This window comes from Mustela lutreola, chromosome 12 (genome assembly GCF_030435805.1).
Source record: "Mustela lutreola isolate mMusLut2 chromosome 12, mMusLut2.pri, whole genome shotgun sequence".
Lineage (NCBI taxonomy): Eukaryota > Metazoa > Chordata > Mammalia > Carnivora > Mustelidae > Mustela > Mustela lutreola.
This window is the reverse complement of record NC_081301.1, coordinates 7,287,554-7,313,095: the sequence shown is the minus strand read 5'-3', so window position 1 is coordinate 7,313,095 and position 25,542 is coordinate 7,287,554. Positions and strand designations below refer to the sequence as shown.

At 53.1% G+C, this 25,542-nt stretch overlaps 1 protein-coding gene across 11 annotated transcripts in view; it reads left to right on the top strand.

Annotated features, from left to right (window-relative positions):
- Nucleotides 1–22,173, top strand: part of SLC25A25 (solute carrier family 25 member 25) — a 33,456-nt gene extending 11,283 nt beyond the window's left edge. Inside the window, exons 1-11 of one of the 11 annotated variants that reach the window (XM_059141912.1) lie at nt 4,707–5,349; nt 14,771–14,897; nt 15,208–15,295; nt 15,943–15,978; nt 16,247–16,358; nt 17,561–17,719; nt 19,465–19,617; nt 19,930–20,037; nt 20,140–20,307; nt 20,861–21,011; nt 21,119–22,173. In XM_059141912.1, coding sequence (XP_058997895.1) covers nt 5,131–5,349; nt 14,771–14,897; nt 15,208–15,295; nt 15,943–15,978; nt 16,247–16,358; nt 17,561–17,719; nt 19,465–19,617; nt 19,930–20,037; nt 20,140–20,307; nt 20,861–21,011; nt 21,119–21,303 — 1,506 coding nt within the window. In that variant the 5' untranslated portion in view covers nt 4,707–5,130 and the 3' untranslated portion in view covers nt 21,304–22,173. Of the gene's footprint in view, nt 1–4,706; nt 5,350–5,937; nt 5,961–11,719; nt 12,308–14,770; nt 14,898–15,204; nt 15,296–15,942; nt 15,979–16,246; nt 16,359–17,560; nt 17,720–19,464; nt 19,618–19,929; nt 20,038–20,139; nt 20,308–20,860; nt 21,012–21,118 lie in introns of those variants that run through there. The other 10 variants (XM_059141909.1, XM_059141914.1, XM_059141904.1 and 7 more) reach the window with 10 other exon arrangements.
- Nucleotides 22,174–25,542: the final 3,369 nt, after the last annotated feature.

Genomic DNA, 25,542 nt, shown 5'->3' with positions numbered 1-25,542 from the left:
CACAGGGTGGGTGGGAAGCAGGCTCCCCACTGAGCAGAGAGCCCAATGTGGGACTCGATCCCAGGACTCCCGGATCATGACCTGAGCTGGAGGCAGAGGCTTTAACCACTGAGCCACCCAGGCGCCCCCTACCTTTTATTTTTAATTTTTTAATTTTTTTTAAAGATCTTATTTATTTATTTATTTGACAGAGAGACAGCAGGAGAGGGAACACAAGCAGGAGAAGCAGGTGAGGGAGAAGCAGGCTTCCTGCCAAGCAGGGAGACCTGATGCAGGACTCAACCCAAGACCCTGGGATCATGACCTGAGAAAAAGGCAGACACTTAAAGTCTGAGCCACCCATTCTCTACCTTTTAAATGGGATGTTTAGGCCACTTATATCTACTGTTGTTACTGATATGGTTGGGTTTGAATCTACCATCTTGCTGTGTGTGTGTGTGTGTTGTGTTTTTGTTTTTTGGGTTTTTTTTGTTTTGTTTTGTTTTGGTTTTTTTTTTTTGGTCCGCTGCTTTGCTCTGTTTGTCTCATCTGTTCTTTGTTCCTTTTCTTTCTCCCTTCTTTTTGGTCAGTTGAGTATGATCTATGATTCCATTTTGTCTCTTTCCTTAGCTTACAAGCCAACTCTCTCTTTCCTACGGTAGCTTTAGAGATTATAATAACGTATACCTCTTTAACATATCACACCGACCTTAACTGATACTCTCTTAATAGTTTAAGAATCTTAGTATACAGCTGAGCCTCAAACAAGGTGGGTTTGAATTGCACAGGTCCACTTCTATGTGGATTTTCTTGAAAAAAATAAATATAGCATAGTACTTTGAATGTATTATCTCTTCCTTATAATTTTATTTTTTTTTTTAAGATTTTATTCATTCATTTGAGAGAGAGAGAGAGAGAGAGCACACAGGAGAGGGAGAGGGAGAAGTAGGCTCCCTGCAGAGCCAGCCAGGAGCCCCACATGGGGCTCAATCCCAGAACCCAGAGATCATGACCCAGAACTGAAGGCAGACGCCCAACCATCTTAGCCATCCAGGCACCCCTTATGATTTTCTTAATATGCTTTTCTCTAGCTTTATTGTAGGACTACAGTATATAATATATATAACAAACAAAATATGTGTTAATCAGCTGTTGATGTTATCAGTAAGGGTTCTGGTCAACAGTAGGCTGTTAAGTTTTGGGGGAGTCAGAAGTAGATTTTTGACTGTGCCAGGGTCGGTGCCTCAACCTGCTGCATTGTTCAAGGACCAACTGTATTTTCTTTTTAAAATATTTTTAGGGGTTCCTGGATGGCTCAGCGGGTTAAGCCTCTGCCTTCGGCTCAGGTCATGATCTCAGGCTCCTGGGATCGAGCCCCACATCGGGCTCTGCTCGGCAGGGAGCCTGCTTCCCTTTCTCCCTCTCTGCGTGTCTCTCTGCCTACTTGTGATCTCTCTCTGTGTCAAATAAATAAATAAAATCTTCAAAAATAAAATATTTTTGAAGATTTTATTTTTTCATTTGAGCGAGAGAGACAAAGAGCACCAGCAGTGGGGAGAGGCAGAGGGAGAAGCAGCCTCCCCGCTGAACAGCGAGCCCCATATGGGGCTTACCCAGGGAGCTGGAGATCATGACCTGAGCCCAAGGCAGACGCTTAACCATCTGAGCCACCAAGGCACCTTCCCGCAAACTGTACTTTCGTTTCTATTCTTTCTCTCTCTCTCTTTTTTTTTTTTTAAAGATCTTATTTATTTATTTGTTAGCACAGGCAGGGGGAACGGCAGGCAGAGGGAGAAGCAGTCTCCCCGCTGAGCAAGGAGCCGGACACGGGACTCGATCCCAGGACCCTGGGATCATGACCTGAGCCAAAGATAGACGCCTAACCAACTAAGCCACCCAGGCGTCCAGTGCATGTCAGTTCTGGGCCAGTTCCAGCTGCTTGATCTCTGTCCTCATAGTGGCTCATTTCCTGCTAGTTTGCATTCCTGTTCATTTTTTTTAGTGGACTTTATCTTGTTGGGTGCTAGACACACTCGTATTCCTATGAATATTCTTGAGCTTTTTTCTGGAATGCAGCTATTTGGAAACCATCTGACCTCACGGTTCTCTGCTTAAAGCTTTATTCATGGGGCTAGAACAGCACGTAGCTGAGGGCCAGTTTTGCCCCAGTACAGAGGTGAAGTCCTCTACAAACCCTTCCTGACCCTCCCTAGATTATGAGGTTTTTCCTCTCTGGCTGGTGGGAACAGGATGCCTTTGGATAATTCTTCTGCCACCTTTGATCAGTGTCCTCACATACCTGCGTCATGACTGTAGGGCGCTCTAAGCAGCTCCCCAGAGCTTGCTGTCTGTGCATTCCTTCCTCCCCAGTAGCTGTCCTGCTCTGGCTGCTGAGGGGGGACTGCTGGGCTCTGCCCGGGTACCCGCTCCCTGCGCTGTAGCCTGGAAACTCCAGCCAGGAAGCTGGGACGGTTGCAGGGCCTGCCTTATCTGATCTGTGTGGGGCTCTCTCAGGAGTCATGTCTCTGGTTGCCTGTGGGCAGAAAGGTGACTCCTCCATCCCTGTTACTCCATCTTGGCTGGAAGCCCCCGAGATTTTTACTCAGTTTTGTGGGGTGAAAGAGTCCGTTAAATGAAACGCCAATAATTTCCTACGAAAGGGATTTCTCTTGTGTTAGCAGGTGGGGGCCCAAAACACCACCATGTCCAATTCACCAGGTCTTCAGTGCCTAAAAACAAGATCCATCTACATGAAAGGATTACTTGTTTAGGGTTTGGGGCTCTGGGCTGACTCTTCTTTGGTATTAAAATGACATAGTTGCATAATTATGTATAATTAAAACTACAAAATGAACTCACAGTCATTTTCTGGGTAATAAAATAGCTAGTATGGAGGCACTGGTTGACTCAGTCAATAGAGCATGCTACTCTTGATCTCTGGGTTGTGAGTTCGAGCCCTATGTTGGGTGTAGAGATGACTTAAAAATAAAAATCTTTTAAAAAATAAAATAGGGGCACCTGGGCCTACTTGTGATCTCTCTCTGTCAAGTAAATAAATAAAATCTTAATAAAAATCTTTAAAGGGGCACCTGGGTGGCTCAGTGGGTTAAAGCCTCTACCTTCGGCTCAGGTCATGATCCCAGGGTCCTGGGATCAAGCCCCACATCAGGCTCTCTGTAAAGCGGGGAGCCTGCTTCCCTTCCTCTTTCTCTGCCTGCCTCTCTGCCTACTTGTGTCTCTGTCAAATAAATAAATAAAATCTTTAAAAAAATAAAAAAGCTAGTATGTACTGTTTTTTAAGATTTATGGGGGGCAGAGGGAGAGAATTACCTAATTTAGGCTTTAACCAATTCTGTGAAGTAACAATACAGTTCTTTTACTATCCCCATCTTGCAAATACAGATATTAAAGCACAGAGAATTAAAGTAACATGACCAAGGTCATTCACACAAGGAGTAAGTGATGGCCAGGATTTAAACCTGGGCTCTGGCTCCAAAGACTATATATGCAGGCAATGCACAGAACTACTTTGAGATGACGTCATTCTATGTCCATGATGGGGCAACTGACACTGGCCCCTCAGTTTTCAGACCAAGCTTCACCATCTTACTTTCACTTCTGTTTTCTTTTTAAGTAACTGTATGAATGTTCATATGTATGCATCCCTGGTCAAACATGCGTGTGATTCAGTTTCACAAGATCTAAGGCTGTTCATTGAAAATAAATATCCCACCTGACTTTCTCCCCTCAAACCCACAAGGGCCCCAGACTGTCTCTTCAATTTTTAGTGTGTCTTTGCAGAGATGATTGTTAAATACACATTGAGAAATCAATGGTAGCTTTTATCCCCTTTTTTCTGCACCTTGCTTTTCTCATTTAAAAAGATATACATACATTTTTAAAGATTTTATTTACTTATTTATCAGTGAGAGAGAGCAAGCCCATGCACAAGCAGAGACAGAAGCAGGCGGCAGGCAGAGGGAGAAGCAGGCTCCCCACCGAGCAAGGAACCGGGTGTGGGACTTGATCCCAGGACTCTGGCAGGATCATGACCTGAGCCTAAGGACTCAGATGCTTAACCGACTGTGCCACCCAGGTGCCCCTGGTGTTTGTGTTTTTAAAATAATGGTTGTGAACACCGTATCAAAGAGTGACTTTTGTGAAGGATACTGGTCCCTGCATTTGTCAGCTGGTAAATTAAGAAACAGATGCCCAAAGATGAAGTCCCTTTTATTCATGAACATTGACTCAGTCCAGTCTACAGACTGCATCTGTGCCTGGTTCTGGGTCCTAGGGGTAGAATGATGTGGGACTCAGTCCCCCAAGCAGCTCATGGTGCAGAGGAAGACGCGGGAGAAGGAGTAGCTGGTTTGGCGTGCATTGTGTTCCGCACAGTTGGAGAGAAAGGGATAATGGAGCTGAGAAGAGTGTCGCTAGATGGGTCAGGAAGTGTTGCCAGGGTCTCCTGATCCGGTTAATCAAGGGTGAATGTCGTGGGAGAGGAGGGAGGGGGGCTCCTGAGGGGCGCCAGCGCAGGGAGGACTCTGTGAGCTAGGAGGCTCGGCGGCTGGAGGTTGCCATCGGCACCTCCCTGCAGAACCGCCGGCCGCATGCAGGGAATCGGCGGCCCGTGATTGGAGGGACGTTGCCGGTGGGAGAATGAACTCGGCAGTGTCGGCCGAGGCGATTGGCCGCGCCCCGCTGCAGTGAGAATGCGGACGGGGTGCTCGGGTCCCCGCAGGGGTGATGATCATTAGTGGAGCGAGGACTGCTGCATAATTGGGAGCTCCAAGTTGCTGCTGCCTCCAGGAGAGATCAGTGGGGCTATTGCTTTTTCCTTTTGGAAAAAAAGCCACACATTTGATCACCATCTACCTGCAAAGGGGAGTTTTTATTGAAGAAGCTCGCGCTCGTTGCCAGCAGCCTGGTGGCGGGGCTCTCGCAGAGTGAGTGACTTCTCAGGCCAGGCAGGACAGCCGTGCTAGCAAATTTGAAAGAGCAGGAAACAGCCACTGCATGCAGAGCTTTCAGCCATACAGCTCCCCAGGCTAGCCTTCCAAGCAGCCGTGTAGCCAGAGATCTTTGGTATTGTGATCACATCCCTCCTCCAAAGTGGACAGTCACCGCCGGCGACACTGGGAGGAAGCCGTGATGCTGCAGCTGCTGTGGCATTTTCTGTCTAGCTTTCTCCCTAGCGCTGGGTGCCAAGGCTCCAGAGAGGGGACCAGTAATGAAGTCAGAGGCACCCCGGCTCCAGCTCGGGGAGACCAGATGTCGAGCTTTTTGGGGAAACAGGACGGAAGGGCTGAGGCCACGGAAAAGAGACCCACCATTTTGCTGGTGGTCGGACCCGCAGAGCAGTTTCCTAAGGTAATGGCAACCTCGAGGACCTCCTACTTTAGGGGCTGGTCCAGGATCGGTTTCCTGGAGAAAACTGGAGTGTGGGGAGGAAGAGAAGAATTAGAGATCAATCAGTTTGGTATCGGAGGCTGGGCAGAAGTATTAGACAATGAAGAAGCCTAAGTCTTCAGTCTAGAATCTTCCTGTGGCCACGGTAAAAGCTTTATCACCCTACCATGACTGCTTTGGTGTGGCCATTTGGGGAAGGAAGGCTGAAGGCAGTAGAGGATTTATGCTGGGATTTGTCACTTTGGCCCCAGAGAGCCATTTGAAAGGAAGGGACCAGCTAGGACAGTGTGTCTTACACGTCTTAGCCTGTCTGAACAATGCAGGGAGGATCTTCAGAGTTAGCCCAACTGCCTGCAGCTGGGGAGGGCCAGCTTGTCCTGCGTCCCTAAGGTCAGACCCCTTGCCTTTGGGTCTGCAAGGAAGGCAGTGGGAGGAGGAGTCAGAGGAAAGGCGGGAGTCTCAGGGTACCGAGGCCAGTGCCCCCATTCTGCGGGTCCACTGAGTGCTAGAACCTCCCGTTCATCTCACGCTCTGAGCGTGGGTTATCTCACCTCATCTCCCCAAGAGCCGAGGTAAGTAGTAAACACCCCTGTTTCATGGATGAGGAGACAGGTGCGGAAAGGTTGGGTAGTTTGCCCAGGATTAAACAGTTACAGAGGGGGTAGGGAGATGTCACCCCTGATCTGTGTGGGACTTTGCCCTGTACCTGCCTCACTTCACTTTAAGAAAGCAGTCTTAATGGGACCAGTAGCGTTCTCGGGATTAGACTGGGAAGTGCGATTTGCCCTGGATTTCTCCTGCCTGCATTAGGAGCGACCTTGCTGACCTCCTGAGTTCTGGTTATTTTGAATCTGTTCTCCTTAGGACAAAAATGAACTAGAAGAGGAAAAGAGGTTCTTCCCTGTGTCTGGCACATTGTAGATTTCCCCAAAATGTTGGCTTGAATTGAATTGTTATCCTTTGCTCAGCGGGACGGACTTTGGATGCCACAGCTTCTGTGGTCGTTTAGGTGTGAGCTTAGAGGAGAAGCCTCGGTGTCCGTGTGTCTCTGTGTCCCTGTCCGTCCGTTGTCCGTGTGTCTCTGTGTCCCTGTCCGTCCGCTGTCCTTGTCGCTGCTCCCCTCCACCCACCTCCTCCCGATCAGCATGGGTCTCAGAGTCTGTGTTCTCCCTGACGTGTGCTTCGAACCCTGTCACTTTCTACCTTTCCGTCATCCTGGAACGAGCTCAGAAATGGCAGTGGTGCTCTCCTCTGTAAGGAGCTTTTATATTTCCAGACCTCCTTGCCTTCTGGCCGAGGGATCAAGGGATTGGCTGGCTCCCTTCTAAATTCGCCTATTCTGGACTTTGGGACTGCTCCATTTCCCAAACTCATCCTGGCATCTCTTGCCAGCCCTCCCCTGGGGTGGCCTCACATCAGGACTTGGTGTTCTGAACAGCTTCACAATCCTGGCCCGCCAGTCAAGGGCCCTGGGGCTGAGCCAGAAACCTACACCTTTCACTAACCCACTCTCCCCACAAGAGAGATGGATCAGCTTGGGGAGCGGTGGGGACGGCGACAGATCAGCAGTTTGGTTTGAAGCAAGAAAGTAGGCACCTCTGGGCAATGTGGACTCTTGAAAAGCGGATAGACCGAGACCTGGGGTAGCGGGAGCCTTTTGCGGATAAACTGACAGTCAGACTAGCATGTCCCTGCAGTGTGTGGCCTTGCCCGCCGGCTGCAGTGACTCTGAACGGTGGGCTTGGGGGTTTTGATCACTGGCCGAGGGGACCTGGCCTCGCTGTCTCCTTCAGGAGAACACTGCGGAAACCGTATAGACACGTCCCCCTGGGTTCTCAGCTTCCCCTCTCCAACGGCGCTACTTTGTTTTGCCCTCACTTCCCCCTTTGAAATCTGTCTGCTGGTGAGTCAGGTTCCTGCAGGCTTTTATTCTAGGAACTGTTCCAGTTTTCCCCCTTTATCTTTGTCTTACAGTTAATCTGCAGTTGGAGAAGAAAGCCATTAGTGTGGAGCGAGAGGCGCCCTCAGCGGCATTCAAGCTTGCAAATCCTGAGGGGCTGTCTTCTCAGGAGCTCCGAGAGTTTTGCTCATTGTGCATCTAATTGCCAAGTGTAGGCAGGTTTCATTGGAAACTGGCTACCCTGGGCTGTCATGGCAACCCCATCATCAAATGACACTCCCGCGGCACTGGCCAGTGAGGTTCGAGAGCCTTATGGGTGGGTGGGGCTCCAAAAGCCAGAGCCTGGCAGGGCTCCCTCCCATATTAATATTTTTGGCTTGGTCTGAGTCATTGCAGGGGAGGGAGAAGATACCTTATGACCTAATGCCACACTCCCAAAGGTACTCTACCTGCCCTGTTCTTACTCATGGTGCTTTGCACGGACAGGAAGCACCTGTTTTGGCGCCTGAACCAGCGTGGTAGAACAGGGACGACTTGTAGTGGCATTGGTGGATTCAAGGGGGACAGGATGCCAGGCAGGGGACTTCTGTCTTAACAGAGGACATGGAACCTGATAGCACTGGATCCTCAGGGACTGCTTCTGTATGTTAGTTGTTACAGGAATGGACATCAGCAGAGACCAGCGAAAGTAGATCTGGGTCACAAAATTAGAATAAGCAAAAAGAGCAGAAAAGCCGCAGGGACGACACAGGGCGCTGTGAGCTGGCATTAATCGGGAGGAAGCGAACTCGAGCCTTGCTTTAATCTTTCATATTGGTATTTTCCCTCTGTGCGGTCAGAAGCTGTGACACTGATGGGCTCTTGTGTTGTTTGCTAGCTAAGCCTAAGCCTGAACCTACTCCGGTCACACCTTTCCCACATACCTGCCACCTTCCGGTATGACCTTTGCGTACTTACTGTAATTCTCCGCGTCAGGCTTACAGGCTTTCTTTGGAAACCGACTTCGAAAATCTTTTTGCAGTATCAGGTTTGGGCGCCGTTTTACATGGACGTAACAAGAGCTGGGTCCTGCGTGAGCCAGGTCACCTCTCCGAGTCTGTTTGCTCATCTCAGCTTAAGGGGCGACCCAAGGACCCCCTGTGGGTCCCGCTGTCTATAACCTCAGGAATACAGCATTCACCATGGATCCCAGGTACCTAGAGATTGGCTCACTTGGGCAGAATTTCCAGAATTTCTGTGCGCAAGTGGAATTCTGCGTGACCTGTGAGACTCAGGAGGAGGGGTGGTTTAAATAAATAAGCAAACACCAATTCACGTTTGTCCAATGAAGACCGTCTGTTGGACTCCGTCTCAGTTGCACAATGAAAATACGTTTGCACCCTTAAAATTAACGTTGGAGTAGAATTAACGTTAGCATTGTAAAATAACATTTTGACAAGCACACACAGAGCTTTGCGTAGGACATTTCTTGACCCCATGATGCCATTGGTCTGTGGCGTAATGAGCTTTATTACAATCAGGGTTTCATCCTGGTTTTTTCCCCCCGCTAGAAAACAGGTGCTCTTATTTGATAATGCTTTAGTAAGTTTCTCCCAAAGTACAGAATATAGGTTTCACTTTTATTTGGTATTGTGATCTCTGTCTGTCAAATAAATAAAAATCTTTTTTTTTTTTTAATTTTATTTATTTATTTGACAGACAGAGATCACAAGTAGGCAGAGAGGCAGGCAGAGAGAGAGGAGGAAACAGGCTTCCTGCTGAGCAGAGAGCCCGACGCGGGGCTCGATCCCAGGACCTGGGATCATGACCTGAGCCGAAAGCAGAGGCTTTAACCCACTGAGCCACCCAGGCGCCCCATAAATAAAAATCTTTAAAAAAAGAAAGAAAGAAAGCTCAGTAATACACAAAGAAAAATTCAGCGTTGCAGTTCTGTTTACCAGAATGATTTCAAAAATACAGTTTATTAAGAAACAAGCATCTCCAAGTTGAAACAACTTTTCAGTCAGAATGCTTGCCATATTGTGTTGGAATGACTGTAGTCATCAGTAAAATGAGATACCTTCAGCATCTCTCTAGCTTATTTTATTTATTTATTTATTTGACAGACAGAGATCACAAGCAGGCAGAGAGGCAGGCAGAGAGAGAGAGGAGAAAACAGGCTCCCCACAGAGCAGAGAGCCCGATGCGGGGCTCAATCCCAGGACCCTGGGATCATGACCTGAGCCGAAGGCAGAGGCTTTAACCCACTGAGCCACCCAGGTACCCTCTCTGGCTTATTTTTGTTTCAGAGGCAAACACGAATAATTTAACAAAGGAAGATCCGCATTTCAAAATGTAGCTCTTTTATTTTTAAATGTGACCCTCCTTTTTTCTTTAATTTTATTTTTAAGTAATCTCTCCACCCAACATGGGGCTCAAACTCAAGACCCTGAGATCAAGAGTCACATGCTCTGCCAACCCAGCCAGCCAGCCCTATAAATGTGAACCTACTTTTTTCCCCGCTTTGATTTATTTGAGAGAGGGAGAGAGCGAAGCAGGCTCCCCACTGAGCAGAGAGCCCAGTGTGGGGCTCAATCCCAGGACCAAGAACAATACATGATCTTGTTGAGGTGGATAAAATGCCCCGGCAACTGCAGACACTCAGAAAAACACACTTTAGGTCTTCACCGTGGGCGGTCAAGTTTGTTTCCTGGGGTCTTAAAGACCTGCCACTGGCTTCACTCATTCAGAAGCTCTTTCTCAGCACCCTCCATGAGCAAGTCAAGGTACAGAGGTTCAAAACCATAGCCTTCTGCCTTCAAGGACCCCCCCAGTAGCAGAGATAAGTTGTACATGAATATAGCCCTGAACCAGAAGTTCTGGATGGGGTAGTTGAAGAGATAGCAGAGTGCCATGGACTTGGGTGGAGGCTGAGCAGAGATGGGGATTACCCCAGCTGTCTCCAGATTCCTCACTGGCCCCTCCCTGTGCAGCCCAAGACCTTTCTTTACAAACTCATCATCAGATCTCTTTCAGAAGGGCTGGCATGTCATGTACGTTACTCAGATGTTTCATAATGCTGCATTTAAGCATCAACATCTTGTTTTTTTACGTTTTATTTATTTAATCTCTACACCCAGCGTGGGGCTTGAATTCAACAACTCAGAGATCAGTAGTCACCTGCTTTTCCCACTGAGCCAGCCAGGCGCCCCAATATATATATATATATATATATATATATATATATATATATATATATATATATATATATATACACATATTTTTTTTTCTTTTTTAATTTGAGAATGAGCACGAGCAGGAGGAGAGGCAGAGGGAGAGAGAAAGGGAGAAGCAGACTCTCCGCTGAGTAAGGAGCCCCTTGCAAGGATCCCAGGACCCTGGGATCATGACCTGAACTGAAGGCAGACACTTAATCAAAACCAACTGAGCCACCGAGGTGCCCCATCCAACATCTTATTTTAAAATCCTTTTCTCTAGTTCTTAACGAGAAGCTTTTGAGCAAATTAAGAAGTTCCTTTTACTTTGGTGATTTCCAAATTATAACCATCCATTTTTATCCATGGTAGTGAGATTTAGTCTATATTAGGAAGTGGTTCACATAGAAGGAACATCTCTGTGACGCGGTCTGCCTCCGCAGCACAGATCTCCTGACATCTTCCGTGGGGAAGGGGTGATGTAGAGCTGGTAGGCTGGCTTGGAGAGGGTCACCCTTAAGTGATATCCCAAACGTGACTTTCCAGGACCTGAGATTTTTTTCTCTTATCCTTACATCAAAGGGGTATCCTAGAGCCGTGTTGCCTAATAGAACTTTCTGTGTGGTGGAGATGCTCAGTGAGTCCATGTGCTGCGGAGTACCTGAAATGTTGGTCACACAACTCAGGACTGGATTTTTAATTTCATTTAATTAATTTGAAATTTACAACTTCCCTCCTGAATAGCAGAAGACCAAGGCCAGAAAGCTTGGACTGTACTGAACTTAGAAATGTTCTGAGAGCGGGCTCTGAAGGTGTCTGGAGTCTTACAGGAGGGCCCGGCTGCCCCCAGATCAGTGCTTCTAGGGAGTCCCTTCACACAACCACCTTTGGTGAGGGGCCGTTCTGCCCTCATCATGTCAGCTCCTGGGTGCTTGCAGGACCCCAGAGAAAACCTGCAGGGGAATCGGTTGCTTCCAAGGTGCCCACATTGCAGAGTGGCCTGGAAAAGGTCTCTCGAATCAGCTAGAAGGCTGGTGGCCCACGCAGTCCAAGTCCAGGGCTCAGCCGGCTCTGGGGCAGCTCTCCTGCGGATGAATGGGCCCAAGGCCCCCGTGGGGCCACTTGCAGGATTACTGGGGCCCCAGGTCCCACGCAGCCACCGCTGGCTTCTACCTTCACAGCTAAACTGGGCCCCCTTCCAGTGATCGTTGACTCCGTCAGTACTTCCACTAATTTTTCTGCTGGGAATGATTGACAAAGGGGAGAAAACCATTGTGTTGTGTGACGCGTTTGGGGACCTTGTGGAAAAACAGTCTGAGGGCTGTTTGTTCATCTGGAGGGCTTGGCAGCGGAGGGTGAAGGTTCGTTGGGTCCGAACTCCAACTCTCCCTCCGCCTGGCCTGTTTCCGAAGAGTTAACTTGGGGCACCCGTGACGTCAGTCCTGATCTTTACACCCTCCGCTTGAGCAATCGCCGCCTCCTCGCGGGGCCGGCGCTCATTGGCTGCGGGCAGGACTTCCCCCAGGCCGGCTTTTCTCAATTAAGTAAAAGGGCAGGGCCCGAGTAGCTTATGACAGCTGCGGCCCCGGCTTCCCTGGAGCAGGTGTGCGGCCGGGGCTGCGTTCCCCGGCTCCCCTTGGCCCCGCGCGCCCGGCTCCCGGTCAGCATGCTCTGCCTGTGCCTGTACGTGCCGCTCATCGGGGAGACCCAGACTGAGTTCCAGTACTTCGAGTCCAAGGGGCTCCCCGCCGAGCTGAAATCTATCTTCAAACTCAGCGTCTTCATCCCCTCCCAGGAGTTCTCCACCTACCGCCAGTGGAAGCAGGTCTGGGGCAGCGGCGGGCGCCTGCCGGGGAGGGCCGCGTGCATGCTGGAGTGGTGGTCGAGTGCGCGTGCGCGAACTGCACCCCTCCCCAACTCTGCCAAAGGGAAAGAATGTCTGAAATGTGCAAGTCCTTTCCCCAGTTGTCATGTGGCTGTAGCCGGGAAGGGGTTATGTCACGTCACCTCACGTGAATGACTGGCTTTCATATGACTTCCAAGGAAGGCCGGAATTACTGGGAAGAAACCTGGGGAGATGGAAAGGAATTCTAACGCCGGGGTTTGGGGTTGGGGGGAGGTTGATGGGAGTTCCAGAGAAATGCAGGGCTGCGAAGTGGGGCACAGCCCAGCCACCGTGGGGCCCTTTCTCAGCAGTGGGGGAGGGAGAGGCAGAGAAGCTCCTGTTGGAGGCCCAGGCCTTGAAACCGGAGCCATGGAGGCTGGAGCTGGCCTGGCTGGACTGTGTCCTGGGGAGGGGGAAGCTTTGCCAGACTAACTTTCTGCGCAGGGGTGGGCAGCAGAAATCAGGACATTTTAAAGATGAGGAAATGGTTCGGAGAGGGGGGTCCTCTTGCCTCCGAAAGAGTCACCCTGACTTATCTGTTAATCAAATCTTGTGCTGTCCACCACTGCTCGTCATGGCAGTGGAGGTCAGATGGTGTGCCGGGGATGGTGGTTTGCATATCCTAGGAAGAAGACAGAAAGTAGGCCAGGTGGTTCTGAGGTAGAAGCAAGGACTTTGAGAATGTCTTGAAGTCAGCTGCAGTGAACGCATCCTTGGGTTCTCTGCATACAGGATACCCACCCCCACAAAGGCACGTGGATCGCGTTGGTGGCAGAGCAGCCCAGATACCAAAGAGCTCTGTGCCTAACATTCGCCTCCTGGATTCTATTTCCACTCCTGCCATAAATCTAGAACGATAACCCTATATGTAATTTGTACCATTCTTGGCGGAGAGCACAGATGTCGGCAGGAAGTTAACTCCAGATAGCAGATAAAATATGTGCCAGCCTCTGTCTCACATTCCAGCCACACCCCTGGCATTGTTCTTTGGATCATGTTAGGTGACATGGTGTCTGTCCAGGCCTCCTCCTCGTACCCTTAGTGGCTGAGCAGTCACACAGGGCCATCAGGTGGTTCAGAGAGTAACCATGATCATAGTCCTTGGAGAGCACCAGCTCACCAATGGTCCATCCATTTCCAAACCCCCTGGCTCAGACACTTTTAAAGCCATACTGGTTTGTGACTAGTGAGCCCGTTTCTCACCGAAAGAATTGGGCAACACAGGAAAACTATGACCATTTTCCTTCGGAGGTTCTCAGTCCAGATTTTAGGGTGTTGCTAGGTTGCAGTGACTCATGTGTGTCCCCCACCTTCTTGAGATTAACTTTTAGGGTGGCAGCAGGATTTCCAGGGAGGTGGCTCTGGAGTCCCAACAGGCCCAGCTTGAACCCTGCCTACCACCCTGGCTGTGTAACCTTGGATAAATTACTTAACCTCTCTGAGCTTGTTTCCTTCTCTGTGAAAATAGGGGGAATGACAGTATCTGCCTCCTAGAGCTGCTTGAGAGGATTCAGCAGTGTATTAGGGGTCACGCCTTTATTTAGCAGGCCCTGTGGCACAGGCCAAGGGCTTACTGGTTTGGGGAGAATTTCCAGGGGCTGAGAATACAAAACGGCAGCCACTGTACCAAGCTCGCCTCTAAGAGTAGGTACAGAGTACTGTCCAAGGGGTCTCTTCAAGCCTTCTTGGGTCTGGAAACTACTAAGAGTTGGCCTGCTTTTTGGTACCTGCTCAAGGAAGCTGGGTCGGTTATGTCATCTGGCTCCCCCGTGATCAGAGGCCGGCAGTGCCCATAAGCCCATACCCAAGAATAGTCTCCCTTGGCTCCTACTGGGGTCCTCTGGCAGTGTTTCTGCCACGCAGGCATTGGCAGGGGCCAGCCCTGCCCCCGTACCTTTATCCTGGTCACCCATTTGTTCTTGGGCCGGTACCACATTGGGGATAAAAAGCAAGCTGCAGCATTCCTGATGGCGTCTGGAGCGCCCAAGGCTGTCCCCACATTTGGGCAGGGAGCATGCAGGCTGAGGCCGGTTGCCAGGGACACGGTTGCAGGGGAGCCACACGGCTGACTTGGTTGTACAGTAAGTTAGTCTTCAGGACACCTGGGATGAGAACATGCCAAGCTGGCCACTGCTGGCCTGTGTCTGAAGGGCACCTCCCAGGGGTGCCTTTTTCCTCTTTGCTTATGAGGGAAGCAAGGTGGACTTCTGCCTTAGGTTCTGGTCAGGCCTTGGGGATCCAAATGGTGGCTTGGGGAATAGAGCAGAGGAAGCGCCTCAGGTCCTTGGGGCCACCTCTGTTCCCAAGTTGGCACAATTGTTTCCTGGGGATGGGGCACCCTGAGGAAGAAGGAACAGCTGAGGCACAAACTCAAGGACGAAACCTTTAACTTTTGTTTCGTAGAAAATTGTGCAAGCTGGAGATAAAGACCTCGATGGGCAGCTTGACTTTGAAGAGTTTGTCCATTATCTCCAGGATCACGAGAAGAAGCTGAGACTGGTGTTCAAGAGTTTGGACAAGAAGAATGATGGTGAGGGGCGCCTGGGGGGCTCAGTGGGTTAAGCCTCTGTCTTCAGCTCAGGTCATGATCTCAGGGTCCTGGGATCAAGCCCCGCGTCTGGCTCTCTGCTCAGCAGGGAGCCTGTTTCCTTCTCTCTCTCTCTCTGCCTGCTTTTCTGCCTACTTGTGATCTCTGTCTGTCAAATAAATAACATCTTTTTTTTAAAAAAAAAAAAAAAAAGGGCAAGAATGATGGTGAGCGCTGCCTTCAGGGCCAGCGGCATTGCGGGCTCGGGCCTTGGGCGGGCCTGGCCCCTGGCTGAAGCCTTTCTTGTCGGCAGGCCGGATCGATGCCCAGGAGATCATGCAGTCCCTGCGGGACCTGGGAGTCAAGATATCCGAACAGCAGGCCGAGAAGATTCTCAAGAGGTAAGAGCTTCGTCAGCCTCTATCTGGTTTAACAAACGTGTGATGAAAGACGTTCTTGGACCAGCTGCGTGGTGCTATTCACTGTGTTGACCCAGTTGCTGTGAACTTTGGCTTCCAGTGGTTTGACGCCATGAGCAGGCAGCCCCTCCCCAGAAGCAGCTGCTCCCTGAGTCCCAGGCCAGAGTCACAGGTCACCTGGAAGTGTGCCCGCTCACCGGTGACCCGTGAAGAGAAAAGACTAGTTGGGGGGATTTCAAGTGGGTGAAAGGCAAACAAGGAGCAGCCTCCCCTGGTGGGGAAGGGGAGGGGCTAGGTTCAGCACCCGCACAGGGCCGACTTCTCCCCGGGAATGCGGACTTTTTTCTCCACCCTGTAGTCAGGTGTGCTGTCCCCCAGACAGCTCCCCCTGGTCCCCCGGGAGAGCAGAGTGGCTCAGCCAGGAAATCAGTGCAGATTTGCTTTCAGAGGGCTGCTGCCTGCATCTTTCCGGCTCCCTGGGGCCGGAAGCGGCTGGTCGGGGACAGCTGCCTCTTGGCCGGCTCCCTGGGCGCTGGGCCGCGGTGTGTGCCTGCTTCACTAACATCTGCTCCGAGCACTTATCTGTGTTTTTCCTCTCTCCTCTGCATCCTCCTTTGTCTGTCTGTCAGAATACGAACGGGCCACTTCTGGGGCCCTGTCACCTAGTAAGTATCCGTGTCACCCCGGTGACTCCCTCCCTCCTTGACCTCTGTGCCTGACCACAATGGGGTTCTCGTGGGCCAGGGTAGTCCCGCTTTCGCTTCAGTGCGAAGTGGGATGTGGAGTCACCTCGCCTCTTCACTGGGGCAGAGGCACCTCCCGTGCTTTCCTCGGTGGCCCAGCGCCTGCCCTGGGCTCGTCTGGGCTGGGGGACATGCAGCTGACACACAGGCCTGTTACCCCGAGGCATCCGAGCGTGCACTTGTCTTGCAGCATGGATAAAAACGGCACGATGACCATCGACTGGAACGAGTGGCGAGACTACCACCTTCTGCACCCTGTGGAAAACATCCCCGAGATCATCCTGTACTGGAAGCATTCCACGGTGAGGCCCGGGGTCCGGGGTGTGGAGGCGCTTTCTTCCTCCTCCGATCACACGTCTGCTTTCTGGGCATCAGCCCCCTTACCTCCTCTTCAGAAGGGGACTCGGCTCCTCCGCCAGCCCCCCAGGAGCCCTCCAGGTGTGCCCTCTGCGCCCACACGCCTGGCAGCCTGACCACTTCCCAGATATGGGGTTCCCTCTGCCCCGGAGGCCCTCCTGTCCTGCTGCCCATCCTTCAGGGTCCACTCCAAATCCTCCTTCCCCAGTCCTGCCCCTTCCCCACTCCTGCTTACTCTCCCAAAGCCCACATGCGCAGAGGCAGCGGGGACACTCTACTAGGACTAACAGAGCCATTAAGTCTCTTCCCCCAGCACCCCATTTTTGGTGTCCCCTCTCTCTGTTAAAATGTCCCCACAGTCCCGCACATGCTCTCTCACCCCTGTCAGCGGTGCTGTTCAGAAAGGCCCATAAGCACCTCCCTGGTCATGGCTGTGTTGACCCCCTGCCAGCGAGCCCCTTCACTCAGGGTACGCGCACCCCGTTTTGCTATCTTCACCACCCCAGACTGCCCGCTCTGGGAGGAGAGGCCGGCGGCGCGCCTCTGGTCTGTCTGCCACGGTGCCCGGGGCAGGGGCTCACCCCAGGCCACCCCTGGCTCTCCAGGTGGCTGCAGCTCGGCGCATGTCCCAGCCTCGGAGCAGAGCAGGCTCTGACCAGGCGGGATGCCACCCAGGAGAGCAGCTGTTACGTAGGCCTCACGGCCCTCTGATATTTGCCGAGGCCTTATGCAATGTTCTGCCAGCATGATCTGGTTACACATCGGGTTTCAGAATTTTTACCCCTGACTTGACCCTTTCAGCGCAGGCAGCCTGTGATCCTGGGCTGAAAAGTCTTTGTAAGCCATTCCTACAGGGGCCATATCTGAAAGGCAGGCCAAATGGTTTTATAACCGCTTTCTTCCAGCTGCGCTTTCACATCCTCTCCCTGGGCCCCTGCAGGGCTCACGCAGGGATCACGGATCACAACACCTCCATGTAGTCTCCCCCAGCCCCCCACCCTGGGCCCCAGGGCACTGTCAGTATCAGCATGGCCCCTGGGGCCCGCTCTTCTGGTCGGTGCCAGGTTCCAGACCTGGCTGGCTGCCAGCAGCCTGGCCACAGGCGTCAGGAGCCTGCTTGTTTTATCTCTGCGGGTCTTCCTTGCAGATCTTTGATGTGGGTGAGAATCTGACAGTCCCTGATGAATTCACAGTGGAGGAGAGGCAGACGGGGATGTGGTGGAGACACCTGGTGGCCGGAGGCGGGGCGGGGGCCGTATCCAGAACTTGCACGGCGCCCCTGGACAGGCTGAAGGTGCTCATGCAGGTACGGAGCAAAACAGGCCTCGGACCACCCAGTTCCTACCCCGTGGGTCCTCAGTGGGTTGGTTTCCTTTTCCTTTGTCTTGCGCTCTTGGGGTTCCTCCTTTTCTAATCCAGTAAGTTCGATTGGAATTACTGCTCAGATGAGGGCAACAGGAGATCCGGGTCCAAGTACTCTTTTGCACGTGGTACATTTCATTGTATCTGGGGCAGGAAAGCCAGGGGTCACATTACAGGGCTGAAATGTGGACAGGTGAAGCCAGTGAGAACCGGAGTGGCAGGAACCTGTTTCCTTGGGCATATCTTGCGTAGGCAGCACGCAGGGTGGGTGCGAGCAGACCCCTGCCTGGCCCAGACACCTTTACCCTGGCCAGGCGCCCACCTCCACGTCCACAGGGCAGAGATAAGCTAGGCCCACGTCAGGGACAGGCTTGCGAAATTGGCCTGCATGAGGACACCCTGTTGGACTTCAGTGTCACCTAAACATGTCTCGTCACCCCCCTTGGTCCCTTGATTGTGCGCCAGTGCTGGTGTTACTGAGCCCTGTTTGGAAAAGGTGTGGTCCTCCTGGATGGCGAGCACTGGGTCTTGTAGGGAAGTCATGAATCACTAAGTTCTCCAGAAACCACGATTGCGTTATAGGTTGACTACCTTAAAAAAATTTTTTTTTTTTTTTTTAAGATTTTGTTTGTTTATTTGTCAGAGCATGCACAAGCAGGGGGAGCAGCAGGCAGAGGGAGAAGCAGGCCCCCTCCCAGGATCCTGGGATCAGGGCCAGAGCCAAAGACAGATGCTTAACTGACTGACCCGCCCAGGCATCCCACTATCTAAAATTGTTTAAAAAAAGAAAAGAAAGGAAGTAAGAAAAGGTGCCACCCTTTCTTCTCCCTCTTGCCCTCCTGAGCCTATTAAACATGAACTCCCTTCTTTTGCAGAAGTGGGGAGGCAGAATGGTTTGGGGAGAAGAGCTTTAGGTGATAGGACCTGACGGGGGTCTTGGCCTCACAGCTGTGTGACCTTGGGCCAGTCACTTCAGTGCCGGGACTTCGTTCCTCTGTAAAAGCCAAGGGGCTTGACCAGATTGCCTCCTGGGTTGGTTTTTCTTCACCAAATTCCTGGGAATGCGGTAGGAGATGCAAAGCAGCCCGTGGGTGGGTGACCGTACCAGGGATGGGCCTGAAAGTGATCGTAGTTTTAGGATTAGTGAAGCTGGTTGTGGGTTCGTGAAAGCCCATTATGTATCTCAGCACTTTTGTACGGGTTTGAAATCTTTCCATAATAAAAAGCTCTGTTAAGGGGCACCTGGGTGGCTCAGTTGGATAAGCCTCTGCCTTCAGCTCAGGTCATGATCCCAGGGTCCTGCGGTCAAGTCCCGCATTGGGCTCCCTGCTCCACGGGGAGTCTGCTTCTCCCTCACCCCTCCTGTGCTCCCTCTCACTTGCTCGCCCGCTCGCTCCCTCTTTCAAATAAATAAATAAAATCTTAAAAAAAAAAAAAGCTCCATTGGATAAAATGGGTTTAAAGTAGTGGCCGCATGGGTTTCTGGCCCAGTGTCTGCACACAGTACACCATGAAGACCTAGGGTATCCTTGTCGGCGTCTCCTGGTGCCAAGTTACCCTTCAGAACCCCGACAGGCGAGAGCTGCCTGCTGGCCCCAGTGTGCAGACCTGCAGAGGCTCTCTGTCCCATGATGGCCACCACCGCCCGGCTCTGGGGTTCTTTCTGACCGCTAATCCTTCCCTCCCCAGGTCCACGCCTCCCGCAGCAACAACATGTGCATCGTGGGCGGGTTCACGCAGATGATTCGAGAAGGTGGAGCCAAATCACTCTGGCGAGGCAACGGCATCAATGTCCTCAAAATTGCCCCCGAGTCGGCCATCAAATTTATGGCCTACGAGCAGGTGAGGACCCGGCTTCCCCAGGCGAGTCTCCTGTCGTCAGCTGCTTCCTGAGCTACCCTGGCCCGAGGTCCCTGTCCTGCTGATGGCTTAGAAGCTGGAGCCAGCCCCTGTACCCAGGGGACACTGGGGTGAGGCAGGCAGCTGGGTCCAGCCCCCACTCTGCTGCCAGCCCCAGTGTGGGCCAGTTCCTTCTATTTCTGGCCAGGGCCAGACATGCCAGGGACACCAGGTCTTGGCTCTGGGAGGAACCCTGGGGTTGGGGCAGCTGTGCTGGTCTCTGGGGTAGAGCCATTCATTTGCTCTCTGCTCTAGATCAAGCGTCTCGTGGGGAGCGACCAGGAGGCTCTGAGGATTCACGAGAGACTTGTGGCTGGGTCCTTGGCGGGGGCCATCGCCCAGAGCAGCATCTACCCGATGGAGGTGAGACCGTCTTGGTCCTAGAGTGGGCAGTGCTCATGGGGCTAAGGGTGAGGAGGAGGGGGCCGTGCTCACGCTCCTGTTGCTCCTTTTTCTGTCCTCCAGGTTCTGAAGACCCGGATGGCCCTGCGCAAGACAGGCCAGTACTCGGGCATGCTGGACTGCGCCAGGAAGATCCTAGCCAGAGAGGGGGTGGCCGCCTTCTACAAAGGCTATGTTCCCAACATGCTGGGCATCATCCCCTATGCTGGCATAGACCTAGCCGTCTACGAGGTGAGGCCCCAGCGGGCTCAGGCCCCTTGCCCCAGTAGCAGGGATTCAGAAACCCCTCCTAGCTGCCGCCCCCCAACCTGTTCTCACTCCCTGCTGGACACTGGGGGATGGATACAGACCCCTCTGTTCTCTGCTGCGGTCTCCTGCCACACACCCTGCCCCAGCAGCCCCCAGGTTCTGTACCCTCGGGGACTCAAGTGGGCAGACCACCAGACTGCGATGCTAGGAGGGCTCACTGGGCCCCCAGCAGACCTCAGACCACAGAAGTCAGGCTCTCTGGGTGGGGAATGGGGTGTTGCCCTGCCGCATGCCCGCTCCTTGTCCTATCCAGGAATCCCCAGTGACAGCAGAAACAAAAGGCGAGCAGGCCAAGTGAATCAGGTTACAGTGGCCTCGAGGATCCCATGTGACAAGGAAATGTGCCCTGTGCGGATCCAATGACTCTGCCCCACCCCCAGACCCCTGGCTCGTTGTGCCTCATAAGCTCTTTCGGAGCTCACAGGCCGTTCAGCTCATCCCCGGCCCCTGGGCCCCGGCCCCCCTTCCCTTCCAGACGCTCAAGAACGCCTGGCTGCAGCGCTACGCGGTCAACAGCGCGGATCCTGGCGTGTTCGTGCTCCTGGCCTGCGGCACCATGTCCAGCACCTGCGGCCAGCTGGCCAGCTACCCACTGGCCCTGGTCAGGACCCGGATGCAAGCCCAAGGTAATGCTGCCTCTGGGCCAGTCCCCAGGGGCCCATCTCCCCTGGCGAGGCAGGTGGTGCTCTGGGGAGGAGCTGGCCTGCCCTGATGCGTGCGTCTCTCACAACAGCCTCCATCGAGGGTGCTCCAGAGGTGACCATGAGCAGCCTCTTCAGACAGATCCTGCGGACCGAGGGGGCCTTTGGCCTGTACCGGGGGCTGGCCCCCAACTTCATGAAGGTGATCCCAGCCGTGAGCATCAGCTACGTGGTCTACGAGAACCTGAAGATCACCCTGGGTGTGCAGTCGCGGTGATAGGCCAGGGGCAGCCGCGCCTTGCTCGACGGACTCACGGATCCCGGGCCCGCAGCCCTGGGGTGCGCAGCCATCCATTCTGTGAATGTGCCAACACTAAGCGGACTGAAGCCAAGCTGTGAAAAGCCTGGGATGCGCCCGCGAGGGAGTGGGGGAGGGCCCGGCAGGCCCACCGGCTGCGTCCTGCTGACCCCGGCCAGCCGGCACATCTGTCCCAGGGGCCAGCAGGACACGGGCATGTGCACGCAGGGACGCGACGTCTCCAGTGGTGCCTGCCGGATGGCAGGGCCCGGAGCTGGCCTCGTTCTTCTTCCATCGCGCAGCCAGACCACCAGCCGCGGGCCCTGCCCTTTGGCCTGCCGGGCGCCCACCCCGTGCCCGTCTTGCTTCCATGTTCGCGCTCGCCCCTCCCCCCTCGGTCCGAGGGGGCCTGGCTTCCTGGCCTGCAGGGTCCCCTCTGGCCAGGTTGTGCCAGCCAGAGGGAGGAGGAGTCTGGCTTTGTGCTCACCCTCATCTGAGCCCTGCTGTTGGCTTCTGAGCTCCCCGACAGACGGGCCCCTGGATGTGCGTGTGCATTCAGGGGACAGGGCCCAGCACCTCCACTGGCCACCTGGCATTCTGGCGCGTGGCTTCCCGGAAGGTGCGTGCTGGCCCCTTGCTGCTCCTGCTGCCGGCGGGTGGGGAGGCGGTTGGCAGGGCGTATCTTGGTGCTCTGAGCTGGCCCCAGACTCTGTCAGGACTGGAGCCGGCTCAGAACCAAAACTCCCTGTCCCCGCTCTGGAATGAGAACAGAGTGGGCATCCCAGAGTTGCGGGAAGGGGCAGCCGCTGCCCCGCATCTGTGCACCCCGATGAGAGAAGGAAAAGGTGTTCAGGGTTTTTGTTCAGAAGGACAAGCTGGACAGACGGATACATTCTGTGCTTCCACAGGGAAGACAAAGAGGGTAGAGAGCCTGGCCGACTGCATTAAAAAGTCTGTTTCCGAGCCCCTGGGGATTCGTGTCCAATCCCAGTCGGGGCAGAGTGGGACCAGCCTCACATTCCACTGATGCAGGGGGTCACACTGCTTGGAGCCTATTTATTTCGTATTTATTTGAACAGAGTTATGTCCTAACTATTTTTATAGATTTGTTTAATTAATAGCCTGTCATTTTCAAGTTCATTTTGTATTCATATTTATGTTCATGGTTGATGGTACCTTCCCAACCCCCTCCAGGCCGGGTGGGAAGAGGAAGGAGGGCCCGTGAGAGTGACCTTTCCCACCACTGGCCACACTGACGTCACGTCTGTCCAAAGAAATTCCGCGAAACTGGCGACAGATAAAAGGTCAGGTGGGGAGGGGCCCTGGTCAAGGGGAGATGACCTTGGGCAGGTTGGGACAGGGCTCACACCCAGGAAGCCTTAGGATCTGAGGGTTCGAGAAGGGGCAGGAAGAGTGGCAGAAATTTCAGTTCCATTGAAGATGGAAGTCCGAATCATTTCTTGGGCTGGGAGGATCCCTTCATTTCATCCCTTCGAATGATAAGGCGCTGAGGGGCCTATCACTGTGAGTTTGGGGCGGGGGCCCCAGGAGAGGGCGGCCAGTATCCCGCCCTGCCTGTGCAGTGGGCTCCCTCCTGGGACCCCTCTCCCCACCACCCCCCAGCCGCTGCCACCCCTGCTCAGCATGCCGGTCAGCCTGCGACTTGGGTCGCACTTCCATTCCACCAGAATGGCCTGGTGAGGACAATTCAAATAAGACGCAAAGATCAATGCAAAAATTATTGTTCTATATAAATCTAGCGATAACTGGAATTTGTGAAAAAGCAAATTAAGAAAGAATTGGACGTTGTCATTTAAAACCGCCTTCTAATAAAGTTGTTTCAAAGCGGAGGACGGAGCCATGATCTTTCTGCTATGGGCTTAGGTGATGGGGGAGGGAGCGGTTGCGCGGTGGAAGATGAATCCACATTTGCCATCAGAGAAAATGAGAAAGCTAGCCCATCTGGGCTTCTCAGAGGCACTCCCTCCTGAGTTGGTATCTGTAGGATTTGGGGTGCTCTACCCCGGTCACCAGAGCCCAACTCAGCCCTTCTCTGATTGAGTCTGTCTTGGGCTGAGCTGATCCCTCCTGGCCGGTAAAACCTCTGTGGAGGCTGCACGCTGCCCGCGCTGTCGGTTCCCAGGCTGCCCTCCCCAGCCTCACCGGTGCACATGCACACTTAGGGATGTTACAGGGTCCCTCCGGTCTTTTTTTGTTTTGTTTTTAAAGATTTTATTTATTTACTTGAGAGAGCAAGAGTGCATGAGTCCAGGGAGGGCCAGAGAGAGAGAGAAGCAGGCTCCCCGCGAAGCAAGGAGCCCAATGGTGGGGCTCCATCCCGGGATCCTGGGATCATGAACTGAGCCGAAGGCAGATGCCCAACCGACTGAGCCACCCAGGCACCCCCAACCTGCATTCTTGATTTGCTTTCTGCCTGTCTCCCCAGGAGAGGGTGAGGCCTCTGGGGCAGCAAATGCGTTTGCAGTGTCTCTCCAGCACTTAACAACAGCGCAGGGTGCCTTTTCATTAACTGTCTACACTCTGTCCACTGATGGCCCCAAGTACAATGGGTCAGGGCAGCCAGGGGTGTTAGGAAGCAGCTTGGGGAACCCACCAGGGGGCTGTGGCACTCAGAAGCTGTGGGGAGGCCCAGAAGTGTGCTCAGGTTGAAACTGGTACGCACACCACTTGTGCTGGGTCAAAGAGCGTCCCCTCAAAATTCATGTTCCCTGGGAACCTCAGAATGTGGGCTCCACTTGGAAAGAAGCTTTTGCAGATGTAATCAAGTTAAAGTGAGGTCACACTGGATTACTGTGAGCCCCAAGTCCAATAGGTGGTGTCCTAGAACAGGGGACTTTGGACCAACATGCCCGGAAGAGAGAGACAGGAAAGGCCATGTGACCACAGGGCCAAGAAACGCCAGGGATTGCAGGGGGCCGCCCAAAGCAAGGGGAGTGGCAAGAAGTTTCTCCCTCAGGTTGTTCAGAAAGACCCAATGCCACCAACACCTGGATTTCAGACTCAGGCTCTCTCAAACGATGAGAGTGAAATTTTGTCTTTCAGGGTCACCTAAGTTAATGGTGATTTGTTAATGGCCGCCTGGGCCACCACCCCCGCCTCCCCCGCCCTGGAAACTAACACGCCACCTGCTTGAGCTGTTCATTGCCAGGGTAACAGGCAGAAACCATTTCCCAATGATCAGGGCTTGCCAAGTAGACCCCCTTACCCCGAGCCAACTCTCCCAACTGTCCGTAGTACCGCAAGCAGAGTTATGCCCCCTCCCAAAGATGTCCCTGTCCTAATCCCCAGAGCCTGTGAATTAGGTTAGGCACGGCACAGGGCAACAGGGCAAGGAAGCTTGCTAATCAGCTGACCCTAAAATAGGGAGATTATCCTGGATTATCCCAATGGGCCCCAGGAAATCACATGGGTCAGTCAGTGGGAGAGATGGAGCAGGGAGAGCCAAGCAGAAGGCAGGGAAGGGCTCAGCCCGAGAAGGGCTCAGCCTGAGGTCACTGGCTTTGTAGATGGGAGGACTGTGGGTGGCCCCTAGAAGCTGGAAGAGATGAATGGATTCTCTACCAAGAGTCTCCAGGAGGAACACAGTGCTGCTGACATCTTGATTTTAGCCTAGTAAGATGCACGTGAGGCGTCCAACCTCCAGAATTATAAGGTAGTAATTTCATATTGGTTAGGTCACGACGTCTGTGATTTCATACCTGGTTAGCTCCGCGATTCCTTCACCTTGGCTGAGAGGAGCCTCTGCCCCAGTTGGGGTTGGCGGCTAGCTGGCACTTTGCAGGGCAGGAGCTCCTCTCAGGCACTCAGTCAGATCTTTGCAGATGGTGTCCAGCCTCCTGTGAGGTTGGGGCCGGGGGAGCCGGGTGCAGTCTGGGGAACGGGGGATGTGAGAGCTGCAGAAAGCCTGGCTGACTTTCTGTGGATAGACGCTGGGACCCTGGAAGTCCCTGCCCCAGCGCAGCTGAGGTGTGACCTTGGGCAACTCACACCACCTCTCTGAGCCTGGTTGTCCATTAGACGAAGAAAAGAAGACTTGGCTGGGAGCACTGTTAGTGGGAATGAAGGGCACCTGGCCGGTTCGGGTGACAGAGCCTAGGACTCTGGATCTTGGGGTAGTGAGTTCATTGGGTGTAAAGATCACTTAAAAATAAAATCTTTGGGGCACCTGGGTGGCTCAGTGGGTTAAAGCCTTTGCCT